Source organism: Hippopotamus amphibius, chromosome 6 (genome assembly GCF_030028045.1).
Source record: "Hippopotamus amphibius kiboko isolate mHipAmp2 chromosome 6, mHipAmp2.hap2, whole genome shotgun sequence".
Lineage (NCBI taxonomy): Eukaryota > Metazoa > Chordata > Mammalia > Artiodactyla > Hippopotamidae > Hippopotamus > Hippopotamus amphibius.
In genome coordinates this window covers 59,912,006-59,933,881 of record NC_080191.1, presented here as the reverse complement: position 1 = coordinate 59,933,881, position 21,876 = coordinate 59,912,006, and the positions used below count along the sequence as shown (strand labels likewise).

General features: G+C 38.0%; 1 protein-coding gene across 1 annotated transcript in view; it reads left to right on the top strand.

The window, feature by feature from the left end:
• Nucleotides 1-3,644: 3,644 nt before the first annotated feature.
• TMEM242 (transmembrane protein 242) overlaps nt 3,645-21,876 on the top strand; it is a 41,447-nt gene continuing 23,215 nt past the window's right edge. The window contains exons 1-3 of the mRNA XM_057739850.1: nt 3,645-3,762; nt 4,282-4,382; nt 13,518-13,655. Coding sequence (XP_057595833.1) covers nt 3,675-3,762; nt 4,282-4,382; nt 13,518-13,655 — 327 coding nt within the window. The 5' untranslated portion in view covers nt 3,645-3,674. The remainder of the gene's footprint in view (nt 3,763-4,281; nt 4,383-13,517; nt 13,656-21,876) is intronic.

Here is a 21,876-nt window from a genome sequence, read left to right as displayed (position 1 = left end):
CAAATGTCTCCTGTTTGGAGCTTGTATCATGCATTTCCATAGAAAACAGTCTAGGTGAGATTTCAGGGTTCCTAGAACAGACCAGTTACTTAGATTGCACCTGAAATACCTAATTGTGTGCACTGTAGAAATACGAGTGACATTGTCTTTAAAATATGTTTTCTTTAAGCATTCTAACTTGAGATGTCTGGAATGTGGTTCTAATCTCTGGGCTAGGGACTCTCTGTGCTTGCACCAGGCGTGTTTCCCAGGCCTTGGAATCACCATCACCCAGGACCTGAGAGAGAACAAGGCACAGGAGGCTGGGGCCAGTGAGGGATGGTGTTGTAATCCCCCCACAAGCTCGCCTTGTCCAAGTAGCTCTCAGCCCCTCCTCTCCAAGGTATGTATCTGACAAGGATCCTCAAAATGCAAAGTGCTCTCTAAGGCAAAGATTACCCTTTGGTTTGCTTTAACCGCCTCTCTGCCTTCTGTTTACTGGGAAAGTGAGCTTTCATGTAGGAAGGAGGAAAGTTGTCCTTTACTTTTTTGTTTTAATTAATTAATTTACTTATTTTTGGCTGTGTTGGGTCTTCATAGCTGTGCGTGGGCTTCCTCTAGTTGTGGAGAGTGGGGGCTACTCTTCATTGCAGTGCTCGGGCTTCTCATAGCAGTGGCTTTTCTTGTTGCAGAGCACGGGCTCTAGGTGGGTGTGCTTCAGTAGTTGCACACACAGGCTCAGTAGTTGTGGCACACGGGCTTAGCTGCTCCTTGGCATGTGGGATCTTCCCAGACCAGGTCTCAAACCCCTGTCCCCTGTATTGGCAGGCAGATTCTTAACCACTGCACCACAGGGAAGTCCTGTCCTTTACTTTTGGGAGTTGGAAAGGAGGTAGAAATTTGTGAAGCACATCCTCAGGAATAAAAAGACAGGTATCCAACAGGGTTTATAGTTACTGTCTCAAAATGGAGACAGGCTCCAGAGTCCAGGACACTGTAACTATCCTGAATTTAAAGAAGTTTCTCTCTCTTCTAACAGTAAATAGTAATATAATCCTTAAAATAAAAACATTTCTGTGCTTTTTGGGGGGAATAGCAAAGAAGGGAGAGTTGAGAAGCCAGCACTTTTTCTCTCTAAACAGTCTTGAGAGAACAGAATTCCAAATGCTAAAACAGTCCTGGACTTTTGTTTGTTGGAAGTATTTTAATTTACTAATTTGATTTCAGGATGGCTAATTGATCTGTGTATATGGGTTTTAAAAGTGTAAACTGTAAATAAGGCAGAGAGAAGGTCTCCAAGTGGAACCAATAGTATCAGCATCACCTGGGAACTTGTTAGACATTCTTAAAATCCACCCTGGCCCTATTGAATCAAAAACTCTGGAACTGAGGACCAGCAATCTGTGGTCAACAAGCTCTTCCAGGTGATTCCAGTTATCAAGCTCAAGCTTGAGGACCCCTCAGGGGTGCATAAGGACTTGATGGAGCTGCTTTTATATCCTGGCTCTGCTACTTAACAGCTCAGTGCATTGAGCACGTTAGTTTTTCAGAGTTTATGGTGTTATTGAAAACACATACCTAAAAGTTGAATTCTGTTTTATTTGAGGACCTTACTGAGGACTATAGCCTGGGACTCAGCCTCTCAGATAACTCTGAGGAACTGTTTGAAAGAGATAAGGGAGGAGGCGGTATATTTAGGAGTTATTGCTGAAAAACAAACAAACATGCAGTCAAACATCAAAAGATTACTGCTAATTACAAAACCCAGACATCTCAAGTTAATGACTTTAGTGCTTTTCTATGTATGGGAAGATGCAAGCATCTGGGATCATTGAAATTATTCCTTTGATACCCACCTTAACTAACTAGGGCCAGTAACCTGTGTTTCTACATCCTGAATTCCCCTCAGGGCACACCACTGGGATGGCTGCAGTGGCTGATGGCTTGATGGAGGGCAACATTGTTTACAGGAATGGCTGGCAACATTTTTTTTTTTTGTCCATGATGGAGAAGATTAAATGTGATAATTTATTTGAAGCACTTAGGGCAATGCCAGACACACAGAAAGCACTCAATAAATGTTAGCTGCTATGGTCACCATTGTGTATAGGGGAAAGGATAAGTCTCGGGACCTTCAACAAATTAAAACAGCATTTTCCACATTAAAGGGCTCTTTCAGGTTCTCACACTGTGCTTCCAAAGTATCCAAAGTTAAATTCTTTGTGATTCCTCCCACTCAGAAATTTGAACAGAGCAGTAGTGCTCAACCTGGCTCATTATCAGAAGCCCCGTGGAGCTTTTAAACTGCTCTGCCTGGCCCTTCAGAGCCGTCACCTCCAGTGGTAGGCCCTGGGCATCTATAATTTTTAAAAAATCTCTATAGGCAATACTGCAAAACAGCTACTGGATTCAAAGGGGATAATAACTAGAGCTAAGGTGCACTGTGTTTGTGCCAAGCACTGTGCTAACTCTACCTACATTGCTTCATTTCATTCTTACAGCAACACTATGAGGTGAGTACTATCAATTTCTTTATTTTGCAGGTGAGGAAACTGAGATAAGTGAGTCTAATAACCCAATCAAGTTCACATAGCTGAGAAGTGATCAAGGACCTGAGCCTAGGTTTGGGCTACTAATTGCATTGTAACTGATGTGTTCATTTACTTATTCACCCAAATTTATTTATTACACATGACCAGGTAATACCTTGAGAGCTGGGGCATATAAAAATGAATACAGATTTCCATCCCCACCCTCAAGAAGTTCTTGGCTTTAGTTGTTGTCATTCAGAATAAACAAGAATGACAGATTGCTTAATTTTAAAAGATGACGTCATGTGTCTGTGTTTGAGAGGCTGAAAGGGTTTTCTATGACTACCAGCCTCCTCCTCTCAATGGCCATTTACTGAATCCACCACCGTTTGCAAATCAGCCTCCCAGTCTGTGAAGACCGGTTCTGTCTGCTGGCCGCCAGCGTCGAGCGGCCCTAGGGCAGCCTTGAAGTCCCGTGTTAGCAGCTCCTTAGGGTGGTCCTCTGCTCTCCCCGCTGGGGTTGTGCCACTCACTTCAGTTCAGCATGCTGGCCACCCAGTCCCCTCGGGTTGGCCGATCAATCAAACCGTGGGGTAGGAAGCGCATCACCACACGGCTGATAGGCTGGCAGTCTTCCAGGGATAAAACCTGGCATTTACACCTAAAGTGACAACTATTACGAAATTTGCCAGCAAAGTACAGAGAAAAGACTGAGGCCAACTTTTCAGTATCCTGAAGTGTTAACGCCGGCTAAATCCCCAGACATAGTGTGAGGATGATCTGGAAAATGAGCTGCGGGTTCTCTAACCAGGCTGGGCTAGCAATCTGCGACCCCTCACTGCCTCCTAGAGTCAGAGCTGAGCAGTTTCTAGTACACACAGTATTAAAGTGCAGCGATCATCACCTTGGAGCAGGCAAATTATCCTTCCTGGTTAACAGCCTTGGAAGATTCCCCCTCCTTCACCCCCCGAGAGTGCAGCCACAGCATCTGCCCGGTCGGCGCGCGGGGGAGGAAAGGGGGTTTGGTGGGGGGCAGAGGTCGTTTACCGGACTGCTATTCAGGTTACACAGAGGGAGGTGGCAGCGGAACCTTTTTCCTCTGCCTCCCCCTCGCTTCCACCCGGGCCCAGTTGGCGCCGGATGTAGTAGTGGAGGCTTGGGAGCATGGAGACAGAGGCCGGTGTGACTGCAGAGCCGTCCTCTCGGCGGGAGGCTACGGCGTCCACCGACGACCGGCTTTTCCTGGTTAAAGGTGTGGTGTGGTAAGGTGTGGGTGTCGGGGTAAGCTCACCCGGGGCCCTAGCCTGCGCTGTAGCGGGCATTCCCACCCCACCCAGGGAGACCTTCCTTGGGGCCCTGAGTTTAGCTCGTGGGGTGGTCCCGCGAGCTGTTCTCTAAGTGCTGCATTCCACCCATTCACTTTGCGGTTTCTCTCGTGTTCTCCCTTTTCTAACTCTCACTGTCTGTTTTTCCTTCCCGGGAGAAACTTCACACCGTTGTCCCGGGAAGAGGGGAAGGGACCCTGCGCCTGTTCTCTGCACTTGGGACTGATACCTTAGAATGGCCTCAGGAGCCAGAGATCGTGAGGTCATGCAGGTTTCACAGCTGCTGTCATTTAACTTCGCCAAGAGCTGCTTAGCCATCCTTTCTCGAATTTCAAAAGTGATTTTTAAATAGTATCTGAAACTTACTTGTGTCCGTCTTTTTAACATCAGTTTTTTTTTTTTTTCTCTCCCCACCCTCCATGCCCTACCCCCCAAACTCTTGGCAGGTGGAATTTTCCTTGGTACTGTTGCTGCAGCCGGAATGCTAGCTGGATTTTTTACAACATTATCATTGGCTAAAAAGAAAAGTCCTGAATGGTTCAATAAGGTTTGTGACACGGAAATTCATTCATAGCACTATTCTTGTTTCCAGATCAATGGCAGCTCTTTTGAATAGGAAAAGTAAAGAGAGTGTTGATGGCCTTTCATATTACTTTAAGAAGTAAACCAACACGCACCTCATAGATTCAAGAAGTGTACAATTAATCAACTGTCTATTTTCATTTAAAAGGAAGTAATTATGTGCTTTTTACTTTTTGTATCAATTTTTATAATAGATGATTTATTAATTTAGTCTCACATTGCCTTTTTAAAAATTAATTAATTTTATTGGCTGTGGTGGGTCTTTGTTGCTGCGCGCAGGGCTTTCTTTAGTTGCGGTGAGGGGGTGGCTACCCTTCGTTTTGGTGGGCGGGCTCCTCACTGCCCTTGCTTCTCTTGTTGAGGAGCACAGGCTCTAGATGTGTGAGCTCCAGTAATTGTGGCACATGAGCTCAATAGTTGTGGCTCATGAGCTCTAAAGCACAGGCTCGATAGTTGTGGCACATGAGCTTAGTTGCTCCACGGCATATGGGATCTTCTTGGAGCAGGGATTGAACCCTCATCCCCTGCATTGGCAGGCAGATTGTTAACCACTTCCCCACCTAGGAAACCCATTATGTGCTTTTTAAATTTGTAGCAGAGTAAGACTTTGAAAGCTCATCCTGTACATTTCCTATTCACAACATGACATTAAATCTAAATTTAGGTAAATCATTCTCAGTTGTAAGAGGCCCCAGTATTGTATGTACCACTAAAAAAAAGATAAAAAGATGCCAATTAAATTCTTGAGACAGCATTGCAAGAGGAGTTTTTGTCTCAGAGATGTTAGGATGATGAAATACAGTGCATCTTTTGTTTGTTTGTTTGTTTTAAATGTTCCCTAGGCACTTTAGAGATTGCAAAGGCTGAGTTTTTTTTTTTTATTTTTTTTATTTTGGCTGTGTTGGGTCTTTGTTGCTGTGCGCAGGCTTTCTCTAGTTGCCAAGAGCAGAGGCTACTCTTTGATGTGGTGCATGGGCTTCTTGGTGCAGTGGCTTCTCTTGTTGTGGAGCACAGGCTCTAGGAGCACGGGCTTCAGTAGTTGCAGCACTTGGGCTCAGCAGTTGTGGCTCGTGGGCTCTAGAGCGCAGGCTTGGTAATTGTGGCACATGGGCTTATTTGCTCTTCGGCATGTGGGATCTTCCCGAACCAGGGATTGAACTGGTGTCCCCTGCATTGTCAGGCGGATTCTTAACCACTGTGCCACCAGGGAAGTCCCCACAGTGCATCTTAATATAGATGAAAAACATAGGTCAGCTCCTTGAACCCAGAAACCATGCTTGTACAGTGCAGCAACTCCACTCCCTAGAAAGTTGCCTGGCACACAGTAGATGCTCGATACATTTTGGTTAAATGACTATAACCTCCTCCGGGCAGAAAGTCCTTATTCCATGAGCAAGATTGAGCAGTCATGCTGTCATGGACAAATGTAAGTCATTTCCCCAGCTGATGAGAAATTTTCTTCCCATTGTGGTGGTTCTTCTGTATCGTCTTCTCTCTGCCATACCTGCCTCATGTGGTTTATTTATCTGTTAATTTATTGCTTCAACAGATGTTTATTTGGAATGTTTTATTTGCAGGCACTGTGCTAGCTAGGTGCAAGAGATATACAACAATGAACAAAACATGTGTACCCCTCAAAAAGCTAGTTCTTGTGTTAAACAAATAATCACACAAATAACAATGTAATTATAATTTTTTTTGATAATTTTTTTAAAATTTTTAATATTTGCTTTGGGTCTTTAATGCTGCACACAAGCTTTCTCTGGGTGCGGCGAGTGAGGGGCTAGTCTTCATTGTGTTGTGCAGGCTCCTCGTTGTGGTGGCTTCTCTTGTGGAGCACAGGTTCTAGGTACGCAGGCTTCAGTAGTTGTGGCACACGGGCTCAATAGTTGCATCATGCAGGCTCAGTAGTTGTGGCACATGGGCTTAGTTACTCCACGGCATGTGGGATCTCCCTGGAGCGGAGATTGAAGCCATGTCCCCTGCATTGGCAGGCAGATTCTTAACCACTGCACCACCTAGGAAGTCCTGTAATTACAATTTGATTTTGCTTTGGAAGAACAGTGTTATGTCAAAAATCATAAACCAGTTGAATTCCTTTTGATTTGCATTTATCTTTAATAATCTAATAATCATATTTAAGCCTTAAGAATTGCAAGAGACCACATTTAAAGTTCATTTGGGTTCCCCTCAGAATACTCAGGGTGCATATGGAGTTTCCCAAATCACTGTTATGAACTTCATGGTCATTTTCCCTCTATGTCATGGAATATTTTCAGAGCAGAAATATATATCTTGTGGCAGAAATCAGTGAAACCTGACTTATAGTGGTGCTTTAATAGTGGAGTTTTGGTTGATTTCTAAATCCAGGTTAACATGATAACCTTTGGGTCACAGATCTTTTTGAGAATCTGATGAAAGCTAGTCTCTCTCAGGAAAAAAAAAAGCACTTAACATGTTCATAGCTTTATATTCTATTTTGTGGTTTTAAGACTTGATATCACACATGGCCTTTATGATCTAACACAGTGGTTTTCAAACTGTGGTCCAAAGAACCCTGGGGATCTTTGAGACCCTTTGGGGGTCTGTAAAGTCAATTATTTTCATAATGCTGCTAAGACACCTGCACTAATGGTACAGAAACAATAGAGGATAAAACTGTTGGTGCCTTGCTGTTGTCGAGGCGGTGGCCCCAAATTATACTAGCAGGCGTTGGATTCTTCCTTCCTGTGCACCTGTGGTTAAAGCCATCATTGCATAAGTGTATCCTCGATGAAGCAGTACAATTATTTATTTTTAATATCTTGACCCTTGAACATAATCTCTTTAATATTCTGCGTGAAGAAATGGGAAGTACACATAAAACACTTCTGCTTTATACCAAAGTAGTTTTTCTCAAGAAAAAGCAGTTGTGTGATTGAGTTACACACTGAATGAACTAGCCACTTTTTTTCATGGCATATTATTTTCACTTGAAAGAGCAACTGACAAACTATAGTTATTCAGAAGTAGTTATTTGGTAGACATTTTCTGCAAAATGAACAAAATGAATCTCTCTTGAAGTGAGCAGTTGTTAGCATTTGTTGCCATTGATAAAACCCCAGCTTTTACGTAAAAATTCGATTTTAGAAAACTTGTGTCTGCCATTGTGCTGCTCAAACACTTAAAGACTTTTCTAAAGAGATTGATAGGGATATTAATGATGTAATTTTTAAATATTTAATAAATGATGTCAACAGTGGAAAGATAACTGTTATCTTGCAAAATCAAGAGTTCCATTCAGAATGCAAAATCGACGGATGGATTTTAACGTGATAAAGTACAAAACTCATTGCTATGATTTTCCATATTGCAGATAATTTTTTAAGAAACTTTGTTGAGTTTGGGTATAGTATCAAAGAAGGGAAGCTATTAAAATACTCCTTCCTTTTCCAACCACGTAGTTGTATGAGGATAGATTTCATTCATACACTTCAACCAAAAAACATATTGCAACAGATTGAATATAGATGCATATATATGAAAGTCCATTTGTCTTTTATTAAACCAGACATTTAAAAGATTAACAAAAGTGTAAAACATTGCCTCTCTTTGCACTAAATATTTTATTTTGTAAGATTATTTTAATTCACATAATCAGAAATCTTTGGGATCCATGTATAAATGGATCCTGAGACCAGGAAGTTTGAGAACCTCTGTTTTGGAGGTTAAATATCCTTCACATAACTGAGTTATTTCAAGACCCATTTAGGTAATGAACAGACTGTAAGGGTGAGTCATCTTTCTGATACAGGTACAACTTCTGAGAAATTATAAAAATAAATCTTTAAAAAATATATATTGCTTATGTTCCAACAGCACAGCTATTTCTATGATGTAAAGAATATAGCAAAATGTGTCCTATAAGAATGTTCTGTAGGAGAATATTCTTTTTAAATATTAGTTTGATTTATATCAAATTCATCCCAGGATTAAGCTGAAAAAAAAAAAAAAAAAAAGCCCTAAAAACATGAACCTTATTCTTAGGTAAGCAGTTGACTTTCTGACAAACTAAACAATTTGTTCTTGATAGGTCCTGCACCTGTGAATAACAGATTAATTTGTGTTAAGAATAGATAGAAGATAAGGGGCACCCATGTCTTTAAGCAAAAGAGGTATTATAAATACAAAATAATAGAAAATAATTTTTCTGTTTTATTTTGGATATTAAGTATCATAACTGCATTGTGATTTGTTAAATCAACTTCCATATGCACATGCCTTCATTTTAATTTAAATGAAAAAAGTAAACAATGTGGTAGTGAAGAAAAATGTAGCTTTCATTTATACATATGTGACTAGCATATGTGGTTATATCTAAAGCTCTTTTAAAGCAACATTATTTGTTGGCAAGTCAGTCTTTTCCTGCAGTCAGTGTCAGTCTGTTCATTTTGAAAATTCTTAGCAGGATGTATGAAGGTCATGTGATGTATAACTCCAGCAGATAAAGCTTGTGACTATACTTTTAAAAACTTAATAATAAGAACAGATCAATTTTTTAACATCATTTCCACTAAAATTCACTTTTGGAAGTATGTAGACAGTAACTGATAATAACTCATTTCCTCTCACAATCAGTTTCTGAGACTGATATACAAATACAGCATGTTCCTTTTTTTTTTTTTTTTAATCTGAAAGTTTGGCAAACCTAAGATTTTATTGGGAGTATTGCTGTGTTGTTAAGGGTTATTTTTATACAGTTACCTTTTTTACTTAGCAAAACAAATGTAGGTTTATGTAGACTTTTAAAATTTTATGTATATCTATAATACATATATCATTTCTGTTTTTCTTAGGGAAATAAGGGATTTTTCATTTAAGTTTCTAAGATAAAGTTTAAGCCAAAAGCACTTAAACTGACCCTGGTGTAGTAATATTTTGTTAATGATACTGCTTCTGGATGAAAGTGCAAGCCAATTAGAAATTAGTACATTTGTGTGAGATCTGTTGCTGAAATTATAGCAACATGAGAAAAAGGAATAAGACTAGAGAGTAGTATATTGTTTTCATAATAGAAAATGGCTAAAGAAAAATCTCTTGAAAATCTGGTTGGGACCAGGATATATCTACAAAAAGTGTGTCGTTAGATAAGATTGCTAGGTCTAGGCATGGGGATACAGATAAACAAAGTGTTTCCATGTACTATGAATAATGTTCCCAATCACAAATGCATGCGTTGAAAGAAAACCTTTATTAAGTAATGGGTTGAGCAATATAAAGAAAATTATTCTAAAAAGAAAAAGACGAGTAAATGGAAATGTATTTCCAGTTGAAAGACGGGATGTTATAAATTTGCTGTCTCTTGCCAGTTAGCTAATGTTTGATGTCATTTTAATGAAAATGCCAATGAATGGGAGTTGGAGAACTCTTGACAAACGTCCTAGGTTTTTTCTGGAAGAATTAATAGGTAAAAACAGTATAGAAATTTTGATTAAAAAGTAATGAGTATGATGTACTTTCTGGATATTAAGACTTTATGATTCTGTGATTAAATCTGTGTGATTCTGGCATAAAATCAATTCATAGCATGAAAATAGAAACAAACTTCTCTATCTGTAATCTTCTCAACTAAATTGGGAGAAGGATTAACCTATAGAATGGTTGGGGCAGTTGCTAAGCTATTGGGGAAGTAAACTCCCTTTAGTTATCAGCTTCTATTAAAACTAAAATAAGTACCAGCTGAAATAAAAAATTAGGGGTAAAAAAATATAAACAAAACAATACAACTAGAAGGAAGGAGAAATGACTGTGACTTGGATGAGGGAAGTTTTAGTAATGTTAAAAGCATTAAAATGCATCTTTGACCTAAAACAAACAAAAAGCTAAAATAAAAGAATAAACGTAAACCAAACTAGGGAAATGTGATGGCACATATGATAGGTATAGGGGCTTCAGAGAACATTAAAATAGGAAGAATATACAAAGCAGAAAACTTTAAATGGACAAATAATATGAATATGCAATTCAAAAGGTGTAAACATTGGCTCATAGTAACTTGGACAGATATTCTTAGTAACAATAGAAATGTCAGTTATAAATAGTCTTATGTAAATTTCAAAGATTTCTTTTTTGTGTGTTTATTTTTACTGAGACCATCTAATGCAGACTAACTTGAAATGGTCCTCATAAAACAGCGTTGTAACTTAGTACAACCTTTTGAAAAACACTTTGTAGTGCCTGTCAGCTTATAAAATAGTCATGCTTCTCCACTTAGTAATTCTAATTTGAGGAATTTTCCCCAAGTACTTAATCAGAAATGCAGATAAGTGTTTTTAATATAAAAGAAGTTTTTAATATAAAAAATTAGTATAAAAAGTGAAACTAGTATACATTAATAACAAATGGCTAAGTAAATATGATAAATCAATGCAGTGTAACCAGTAAAAATATTTGAGTTCTTGACGCTATGAGAGGATGAAAGTTGAAGATTAAAAACATTTTAATTGTGTTGTTTTTAAAATGTCCACAGACAATCAAGAAGAGGGAGAATATGTCAAAATGCTTTTACCGTGGTTTACTGGATAATAAAATGGAGGTTTTTTTCATTCATTCATTCTTTTTTTTTTTAAGGCTTGCTTTATTTATTTATTTATTTATTTATTTATTTATTTATTTATTTATTTATTTATTTATGGCTGCATTGGGTCTTTGCTGCTGCACTTGGACTTCCTCTAAATGCTGCTAGCAGAGTCTACTCTTTGTTGTGGTGCCCAGGCTTCTCATTGAGGTGGCTTCTCTTATTGCGGAACACGGGTTCTAGGCACGCAGGCTTCAGTAGTTGTGGCCCGTGGGCCCTAGAGTGCAGGCTTAGTAGTTGTGGCTCACTGGCTTAGTTGCTGCGCATGGCATGTAGCTTCCTCCTGGAGCAGAGCTCGAACCCATGTCCCCTGCATTGGCAGGCGGATTCTTAACCAGTGTGCCACCAGGGAATTCCCTTCATTCATTCTTATGCTTTTTCATACATACCAAATTTTCCACAATGACATAATCAGAAAAAAATAAGATTCAAATTTTGAGGAAGTTAAATTTTTTATTGTTTTTGGCTATTTTTGTTGATATTTAATGTGTTTTAGTAGACAGGCTCACAGGGAAAGATAATAAATTCTTAATATTTCCTATATTCTACAGTTTCCTTTTAAAAATTTTTAAAAGATAAATTACATTTCATATTCAGGTCAAACAATGGGAATAAGTGAATGCCCCATAGTTTAAATTTCAAGTAGGCCCGTAAGTATTGTCACTGCTTTTTCTACTTTCAGTAGTGTAAATATTTGAATTATCCTAAGTAATGATGGTTTTTATTCTAATTTACACCATAATTTGTTTTCGCTTAAAAAGATACTTTAATTTACATTTTGTATGGTGTTTTATTTAAAATCAGAAGTGATAAATGACTGAATGGCAAATTTCATTTAGTCTGTAAAGCGAGACTGCTGAAGTGCTCTAGCTTTTATAAGCTGTGAAACCTTGGACAAGTTATTTAATTTCTCTCTGCCTTAGTTGGTCTTTAATAAAATGAGGATAATAGTACCTGTCTCACACAGTGGGGTTAAGTAAAATGCTTAATGAATTAATACATGCAAAATGCTTTGAACAGTGCTTGTCATATAGTAAAGGAGCAGTATATATATATATAATTATGTGTATATACATATATAAAATTATTGACTATGATATAGTATTTGGAAATATAGGATCCCTGGGAGATTTCAGTCCTGCAATCTTATTTAAAAATAAATCTCATTTAAAATAAGATTAATGGTCATTTAACAGTATAAGGAAAAATGTGGCTTTGGTCCTTCTGATCAGTTTAATTTAATCATGTGTCATTAGTAAAAAGCATTTAGCATGTGAATACCACTTGTGCAGTTTTATTCATAAAACAATAGATATGGAAAAAGCTCACCACATCCATAGGATATCACCATACTTTACAAAAACTTAATTTGTTAGCTCCTTTCATGTTTCATGTTTGTCAGACCTTTAATGTTGTGTTGTTATCATGGGCTCCTTCTAAATCTGTAGACGCTAATGCTAGATATTGTCCTCCAGTGAGTGTATGACCAGTGCAGTGGAGGAGTATCTTTGTTTTTTATTTCAAAGTTTAAAATTTTACATAAAAATACACTGTCAACTTACATTTTAAATTACCAGCTCATGTAATTGAAAGAGACTTTAGAAATCTAGTACTACATTCCTCCCAGTATCTTTTTACAGCACACCTCCCCCTCCCCCCACTGCAGTGCTTTTCATGATGGGGAGGATATTTCTTTTTTTCCTTTGGCGGTGCACAGGATCTCAGTTTCCCAGTATCACGGGCCACAGCAGTGAAAGCCTGGAATCCTAACCACTAGGCAACCAGGGATCTCCCTCAGTTATTCCTTTTTGCAGTGCTCATCACATTCTTATTCTTTTCTAGGCAGGTTCGTTATGCTATAGTCTGCAAGTTGTCCAATTAATATAGTTATAGATTTTTACCTTAATATTATATCTTGAAACTTGGGAGGAGGGTTACTCTTTATTTTCTAGTTTCTCATTAATAGTTGCTTGGAACTGAATTTCTACTATGTGCCAGCCATTTTGCATAAATATTTAAAAGTCCTCATAATGAATTACATCACAAGTCTTTTCTCAAGTTTAGATTTAGCTCACCTCTTCCAGGAAGCTCTCCTTAAAACTTCCCCTTCCTTCAAGTAGATCAGGTATCCTCCTTCTCTGGGCACATAGTGCCCTGTATGTATATGCAGTTCTCTCATTGCCCTTTCTATTTCAATCATAATTAAGTTTTAGGTGTCTGTGTTCCCCCCTCCCAGGTTTGAAGTGTTTTGTCAGAAGTAGCTCTGTGTACCTAGCACAGTGCCTTGCAGACTCAAGTATTTGTCAGAGAAGTTTTGACTTGTCATGCAGTTATTAAGTAGCAAAGCTGCTATTTGAACTTGGGTTGGTCTGGCTTCCCAATATCATAGTGCTGACACAGAGAGTCATTAATTTCAAACACTCTCCAAGTATTTATTCTTTCAGAGTGATGATTTTTCCCTGAACCTTTCTGTCTTCATTGCAGGGAAGTGTGGCCACAGCTGCCTTACCACAGAGCGGGTCTTCCCTTGCCTTGCGAGCCCTGGGGTGGGGCTCACTGTATGCCTGGTGTGGGGTTGGTGTGATCAGCTTCGCAGTCTGGAAAGCTTTAGGAGTTCACAGTGTAAGTAACTACAGCCCTGTAATTGGTATCTGGAATGTGTATTCTACTTTGTGCGGTCTAAATCTTCCAAATTTTCAAATTTGCATATAGTTTATTCACTGTCTTGTGAAGTGATGACAGAATTGACTAAATTCTTACTAATAACTAGGTAGCTTCTCATTACTAGTAAATCATATAAATAATTTAAATATTTAAAGGTGGTGGGAACTCCGAATATAATTAATTACTAATTCATAGCAAATGTTTGTTCTATATAAATTGGCAGGAGCTACTTGTTCAGTAAAATTATTTAATTTGGAACAACTTTCTTTGCTGTTTGACATCCATGTATATAAACATCATTGTGAAATAGTTAAAGCATTTTAAAATTATTATTTAAATTATTAATGTGTGTGCACGTTATTGGAAAAAAATATCCTAGTGCCTGTGTGTGTGTGTAATTTAGACCCCAAGCTAAAAACTGTATATTTGGAATATTTGGCTTCTTTTTATTTGAACTACTGGTAGGAAGCTCTGTGGATCTTTGTGACAGGTGAGAATTGGTGGTGGCTTAGAATGGGTGGCAGCAGTAGAGTTGAAGAAAAGAGGTTCTGAATATATTTTGAAGGTAGGGGCAACAAGGACTTGTTATAAATCGAATGTGGGAGGTGAGAGGAAAAGTCAAGTCAAGGATGTCTCCAGGCTTTTGGTCAGAATGACTGGAAAATGGATGGGACAGACCTGAGAGGAGCAGATATTAGGGGATCATGTCAGGGGCTCAATCTGGGACTTGTGAGTTTGAGGTAGCTTTTAGATAGCCAAGTGGAGAGTCAAGTTAGCAGTTAGATATAGAAGTTTGGAATTCAGGGGGAGGTCAAGGTGAAGATCTAAAATTGAGACTCATCACTATGTGGATAGTATTTAAAACCATGAGATCAGATGTGCTCACATGGGTAGTGAATGTAGAGAGAAAAGAGAAGAGGTCTGAGGAAGGAGCTCTTGGGCATTCCTAAGGCTTAGAGGCTGAGGAATGAGGAGAAGGTTTCCCTACTGAAGAGGCAGGGGAAACGAGAAGAATGGTGACTTGGACGCCAGGTGAAGAAAATGTTTCAAGAAGGTGGATGCGGGGTATAAGTCACGTAAGATGAGAACTGGTAGTTCGCTGAGATGTGGTGGTCATTGGTGGGTAAAGCCTGAGTGGAGTGGATCCGAAGGAGCATGGAGGAGAGAGATTGGAGGCAGTGTGTACGGGCAAGGCTTGAGTTTTGCTGTAAAGGGGAAGAAAGAAATGGGTTCGTAGCTACAAGGGTGAATGGAATCCAGACAGTTTTTTTTCTTTTTAAGTTGGGAGAATTAACAGCATATCTGTTAAAAGGAGTGATTCAGTGGAGGGGGGAATTAATGCAAGGGAGGGGGCCATTGCTGGAGTTGTAGGTATTATTATTATTGAATTTTTCACATTTAGTTTAATCATAACTATATAGGCATTATTGTACTTTTCACTCAAAATAAACTGATAGACAAACAGATGTTGCTTTTTTTCTTAGTCTGACTAATCTTTATTTTTAAAGTAACTGCCTGCTAGTCATAGTTTGTAACAATAAAGTAGGGGTTACTTGAAAAAGTGAGAAAACCCGTAACTGAAGAGTTTTGATGATTTTTATTGTTACCTCAATTTTGTTTTTGACCAATATAAAATCTCTTCTTCCATTTCCTACATGGTAGCAGACATTTTAGACATAGAAGATTATTTAATCCTCGCAATAACTATGAAGCAGGTATTAATATCCCCCATTTTATAAATGAGGAAATAGGGACTCGGGGTAAGGCACTTGCCCAAGATCACACAGCGTGTAGTTGGCAGAGTCAAGATTTGAAGCCAGGTCTGATGGTCTGCAGAACCTAGTTTGTTTCCAGTTTTACCTCCTTTAGCTAAGATGGGAATTAAAGGAGTAGGTAGAAGGGGCCAGGGCAAGGGGAAGAGAGGTAGTGAATTTGGTTTTGATTGTGGTGTGATCCACACAATCTTGATAACTTGACAGGTTTTACTGGGTATCTTCAATGTGGACCTCATCTCCCAACATCATAATTGACCTCAGTCTGGTATAGGACCAGCCATTCTTTCCTCATATTATATGAGAGCAGTTATTTGAAGGCAAATGGAAAAGATTGGGAGGAAATATGTCTGGTGATAATATGTGAATTGTTTATGGGCATGCGGGTGAATTTTTTATTTTACTTTTCTGTGTAATTCTTAAATATGTATTCCTTTAACAATAATACTACTTTCTAAAAAATAGTCCAAGATTTTATTTTTATTAATTTATGCTGACTATAAAGCACAACTGCCTAGGAGTCCACGAAACTTCCTTGACTACTTATGAAATCTGCTTGGGGGGCCATGCAAATAATAATAAAGTTATTAAGTATTTAGTTTCTATAAAAATGACAGTCTATTATCACTTCACATTGAGTGCATGGAATTGATAGGTAATGTTTCTAGAGTTTAGTAATGTAGGTCATAAATGGAGTAGTAAAGTTTTAAGGTGTTTGAAAATATGAAGTCTTTGATTTAGAATAGTCATAATGAATCAATCCAAATTTTCATAGACCAACAAAATTTGGTTATTTAAATTAAATTATATGCTTGAAAACTTGGGCTTTATGGGCTAGACTGTGCTATTTTAGTTTCTAGAATATGAACTTTTTTGTTTTATGTCACTGATAAGAGGATTATTACCTAAATAAAATATTTGGGGGGTGGGGATTCTTTTCTGATTGGCACTGTTGAGTGTATGGAGACTTGGAATCCTTTTATATTGCATCTTCATGTCTTTAACCAAAACAAGAGAATGCACATATCTTCTCCCTACATATAAGTCACTAGGCACGTCAGTTTGATTTCCACGTCGAGAAGTCTCACAGAAAAATGAACCCACTGATAATTTTTTAGGACACATCTTTTGATAGCAGTGGTGTTTATTAATTTGTTTATTCAAAAGACATTTGTGGGGGCTTCCTAGGTGGTGCAGTGGTTAAGAATCTGCCTGCCAATGCAGGGACACGGGTTCCTTCCCTGCTCCAGGAAGATCCCACATGCCGCGGAGCAACTAAGCCCATGCAGCACAACTATTAAGCCTGTGCTTTAGAGCCCGTGAGCCACAGCTGTTGAGCCCGTGTGCTGCAACTACTGAAGCCCACGTGCCTAGAGCCCGTGCTCCACAACAAGAGAAGCCCCTGCTCGCCACAACTAGAGAAAGCCTGCATGCAGCAGCGAAGACCCAACACAGCCGATAAATAAATTAATTAATTAAAAAAAAATAGACATTTGTGGGCCTTCTCTGAGCCTGGCACTGACCTAAGACAGGGCTCCCCAGTGGACTGTTAGTATGTAAGGCTTAGGTTTTTAAGCATCATGGGTGACTTTCCAAGGAAATTCCTATTATATGACCCTGCCCTGAGGCTTGTGGAGAGCAGTGTAGTATATTTCAGTTATGCAGTTAGAGAGTTTTGATGATAACTGTTGCCCTGATTCCAGTGATGAACTTTTATCCCTATTTACTACCACTTATTAGGAAATGTCATGTTTCTATGAGGAAGGAAAAGTTTTAGTCAAAAAATGTTGAGAAAAAATGGTCCTGGTCTGTGCACTTAGTAAGTCATTGAGATGATCATTCTAGAAAAATACATGTAAATCAGAATCAATTCCAGTGTCAAATAGTTGCTTAAATCTCCAATGTAAACCAGTTCTATTAAAAAGGGTGCCATCTAGTGGCTGACCGAGAGCAGCTTGCATTCCCTGTTTTAATTCACAGCTACATCTCCTGGCCTGAAAGGGAGCATGTTGAAAATGCTTAAAACAAAGCTCTTCAGTTTATTAGGAATATTTTGGATTTACTCTTTGTTTATTCATAATTAGTGTGGAATTTCATTCACATGGAACATGTTTAATACATCAGATATAAATAAAAATTTTTAATTTACACAATGGTAGATCTTTTAATCAGAGGTTCCAAAAAAGGAGAGCTAGTGGAAGCTATCTTGTCAGCTGATTGAAGTAGATCAGGCTGCCCAGGATTTAAAATGGGATCCTTCCTGCTTTTGTATAGGAATCAGTGCAGGTCCAGCCTGGCATTGCCGCACCAGGTCCACCCTGCTGACCAGCTGTGGGCATGGCCTGATTGCTCAGAATGAGTTCATCAGTTACTTTGAATTATGGTATTTTATCACGTGATTATGATTGAGGCGGCATTAATTTTATCACAGGAACTGAACTGTGAAAAGAATGAACATTTACTGTGGATTCATGGTTCCCTAATGCAGCTGTGCAAATGATCCTGGGAGACTGACACTTTCAGGCCATGTGAGTGCACACCATGGTGATGTGATTAGTTTATTAGAGAAGATGTTTTAAGTTTAGAGAATAGTGGAGATAAATGCTCTTCAGGCAGAAAGTAAAGTGATACTAACTGGTAAACTCTCGGTTGTCAAAAGCCATGCCACCTACAGTTATTTACATGTTAACTTTTTTACCTTTTATTATTTATAGTAGGTATTGATCGAGAGGTTGAGCATATTTATGGTTAGACTGTCTTTTTTTTCTTTTCTTCCCTTTAAAGGAAAAACATAAGGTGTACAAAAAATTCCTGATAGATATGATTGGAATTGTTATAGCTTTTTATATCTAGTGGATTCGTGTTCTACATTTGTTTGAAGTGAGATTGTCTCAAAATACTGGTCAGAATCACCCACTACAGATGTTTACTGTGGTTTGTATAGAATATATTCATGATATCTGGTGCAGTTAAATTTACATGTCATTTACAGTTGTCTTCACAGGAGCTATAAACATTGATAGTAATAAAACTATGAATGGAAACATTCTCAGTTATTGTGAAATAATTTAAATTGTCCAGAGATTTAAATTTTAAAATTAACTTACAAGTGGAGGGTTGTTTTGTTTTGTTTTGTTTTTTAGCATGGGATAAGAGGTATTTGTTTTTATTTACATATATTGGTGTTTATTTTTAAAGAAAAAATATATTTAGGACGTGTCTTTTTTTAAACAAAGATGGCTTTGTTTTTTGTAAAAAATATGTATTCATTGTTTAAAAAGAAAAAAATCAGTGTAGAAAAGTTCAAAAACAAAAATCACCAGAAAATCTCCCTGAGTTGTAATCACTTATAGTAGAAACATCCTTTTAGACCTATAGGCATGCTCATATAATTGTATATAAATGTTGTTTTACTGTACTATTCTGGAACTTTTTTTCACTGAATAGTCATAACATCTTTGCACAGTAGAATATATAAATCTCCTCACTTTTAATGGCTATGTGGTACTCAATTGTATGCTATAATTTACTTAATCAGTCTCTAGCCAAAAGCGTTTAGATTATAATTTTTCACTATCAAGCACCATAGTGAACCTCTATAGGCATACATCTTTTTGTACTGTTCTTTGTTAAGAAATGTGTTCTAAAGACAGATGTTATTGTTGAATCAAAATGCATTTTTAAAATGTTTCTGGTATCTGTTATAAATGGCCCTCCAGGAAAGTTTATACAGTTTAGAAGATATCAACAATATATACAAGTTTCCTAGCACCCTTGCCATTAGTAGCTTTTATTGCTTTGAAATTTTTGCCAATCTGATGGATGGAAAATTTCTTCCTTTACTGCTTCTCTTTAAAGACCTTGCTGCTGTAAAGGCTTTTATGGAAATAATCTGTGATTGGAGTCACGAATACTCTCCAGCCACAGTCTTGCCTCCTCATCTAATATAGGTTGCTTTTTTCTCAAAAGCCCAGACTTCTTTTTCTTTAAAAAATTAAAAGTAAAACATGTTAAAACATACATATTTTAAATATTTCTCTAAAATTTGTCATTTGACTTCCCTATTCAAAGAAAGATCTTTTTTTTCTTTTAATTCTTTTCTATTATGGTTTATTACAGGATATTGAATATAGCTTCCTGTGCTATACAATAGGACCTTGTTGTTTATCCATTCTCTATATAATAGTTTGCATCTGCTAGTCCCAAATTCCCAACCCTCCCCTGCCCATCCCACCCCACCCCCCACCCCCGCAGCTACGTCTGTTCTCTGTGTCTGATTCTGTTTGTTTTGTAGATAAGTTCATTTGTGTCACATTTTAGATTCCATATATAAGTGATATGTGGTATTTGTCTTTCTCTTTCTGACTTACTTTGCTCTAGGTCCATCTGTGTTGCTACAGATGGCATTATTTCATTCTTTTTATGGCTGAATAATATTCCATTGTACGTATATACCACATCTTTATCCATTCATCTGTTGATGGACATTTAGGTTGTTTCCATGTCTTGGCTACTGTAAATAGTACTGCTATGAACATAGGGGTGCATGGATCTTTTTGAATTATAGTTTTGTCCTGATGTGTTCCCAGGAGTGGGATTGCTGGATCATATGGCAACTCTATTTTTAGTTTTTTATGGAACCTCCATACTGTTCTCCATAGTGGCCACATGAATTTACATTCCCACCAACAGTGTGGGAGGGTTCCCTATTCTCCACACCCTCTCCAGCATTTGTTTTATTTGTAGACATTTTAATGATGGCCATTCTGATCAGTGTGAGGTGGTACCTCGTTGTAGTTTTGATTTTCATTTCTCTAATAATTAGCAGTGTTGAGCATCTTTTCCTGTGCCTGTTGGCTATCTGTATGTATTCTAAGAAATATCTTTTAAAAGAAGTAATATTATACCTTATCTCTGGGACAATATTGGATGCAAACTAATAAAATTCATTTTCTCCAGCTCTTTTTTGTAGCTGTTGCTAGGCATACTTTTATATTAATATTTAGGCTCACTTCTTAATTACTTTGTGACCAGCTTGAGGGCTTTTGCTAATTACAGTCAAATCTCTTTTGACTTTTTTGCTGATTTCAGTTTTACCAACATTCTGGTGTATCTTGTATTAAGTACATTTATTCTTACATTGTGTTTACTTATTTCAAATGAAAGCAGCATTGTAGGATGAATGCTTGAACCCCATGTATAAAATAAAACTATGGAAAATCTTAAAAGTTTTTAACTTCTAAGATATCTAAGAAGGAAGTAGACTTCATGCTCTATACTTTTCATTGGTTTAGGTCAAAGATTAAAAACAAATCCAAATCTCCTGGCAAATTGTTTAATGGTAGCCACTTCTGAGTGCTCTGCAGGGGAAGTCTGAAAAGTGGCTGAAACATTTCCCTTCTGTGTCTGCGCCTAATCTAATTTCAGTGCTTCCAAAGATTTCTACCAGTTCTGCCCCCAGGAAGAAAGCTTCAGTTTCTTATTCTGATTACCGTGCGTCAGCAGCCAGAGTGGCCTTGCTTCCTGTTCCTGATGGTACTTCCTAGACCACCCAGAACTCAGTCATCACGATCTTGCAGAGATAGCTCTGTCAAGCTCTCGGGCCTTCAAACAGCTTAAGCATTGAGGAATGTTTTTCCTGGAATCATTTTAAAATTAATCAGAAGTGGCACTGTGCATCAGTTAGATTCAGGTCTGAGGTGACAAGTACATCTCTATAGTCCTTATTTCCCATTCCATTGCAGCTCTCATGGGCTTGGCATCCGGTGGTGAGAGGCGCTCTGTGTGAATATGGAGCAGCAATTTGGTGACAGAGAGACCGAATCGAAGGGGCTTGCTCAGTTTAAAATGGGAGATAATGACTGATGTACTTTTCCTTTTTTTCTTTCTTTTTTTTTTAGCCAAGGGTTGGGGGGAACCCAAACTGTCCCACCAGTTTCCTTTTATAAATAAAATAGGGTTTTAAGCATTTTGTGAAGTAAGAATGTGCAACAATTACCAGGAAAGATAAGCTTTGCCATAAAAGCCTTCTTGTTCCAGGCCTGACACAAATCAGGCTTCATCACCTCAAGAATGTTCCCAGTCTTACTCCACTGGAGGAAAGGTGGCCTTGATTTCACTTGTGTTTCCTTTGTCCTTATTTTCTTATACTGAGCATGGAAAATTGGACTCACGTGAGCAGATATCTCTAACCAAAACATTGTGAAGACCTCATAGCACATGCTTTTCCCTTAAGCTTTGTTTTTAAAGGTACCTATTACTGGTTGGTTACTTACAAATATCTAAAACTGAAAAAATGCATATGCTGATATATTTATATATTATTAATTCATCAGTACATCAGAATATGAAATGTTCTCTTGAATTTTCCTGACTAAAATACTTCTAACAGTTTTAAGGAGAAAACC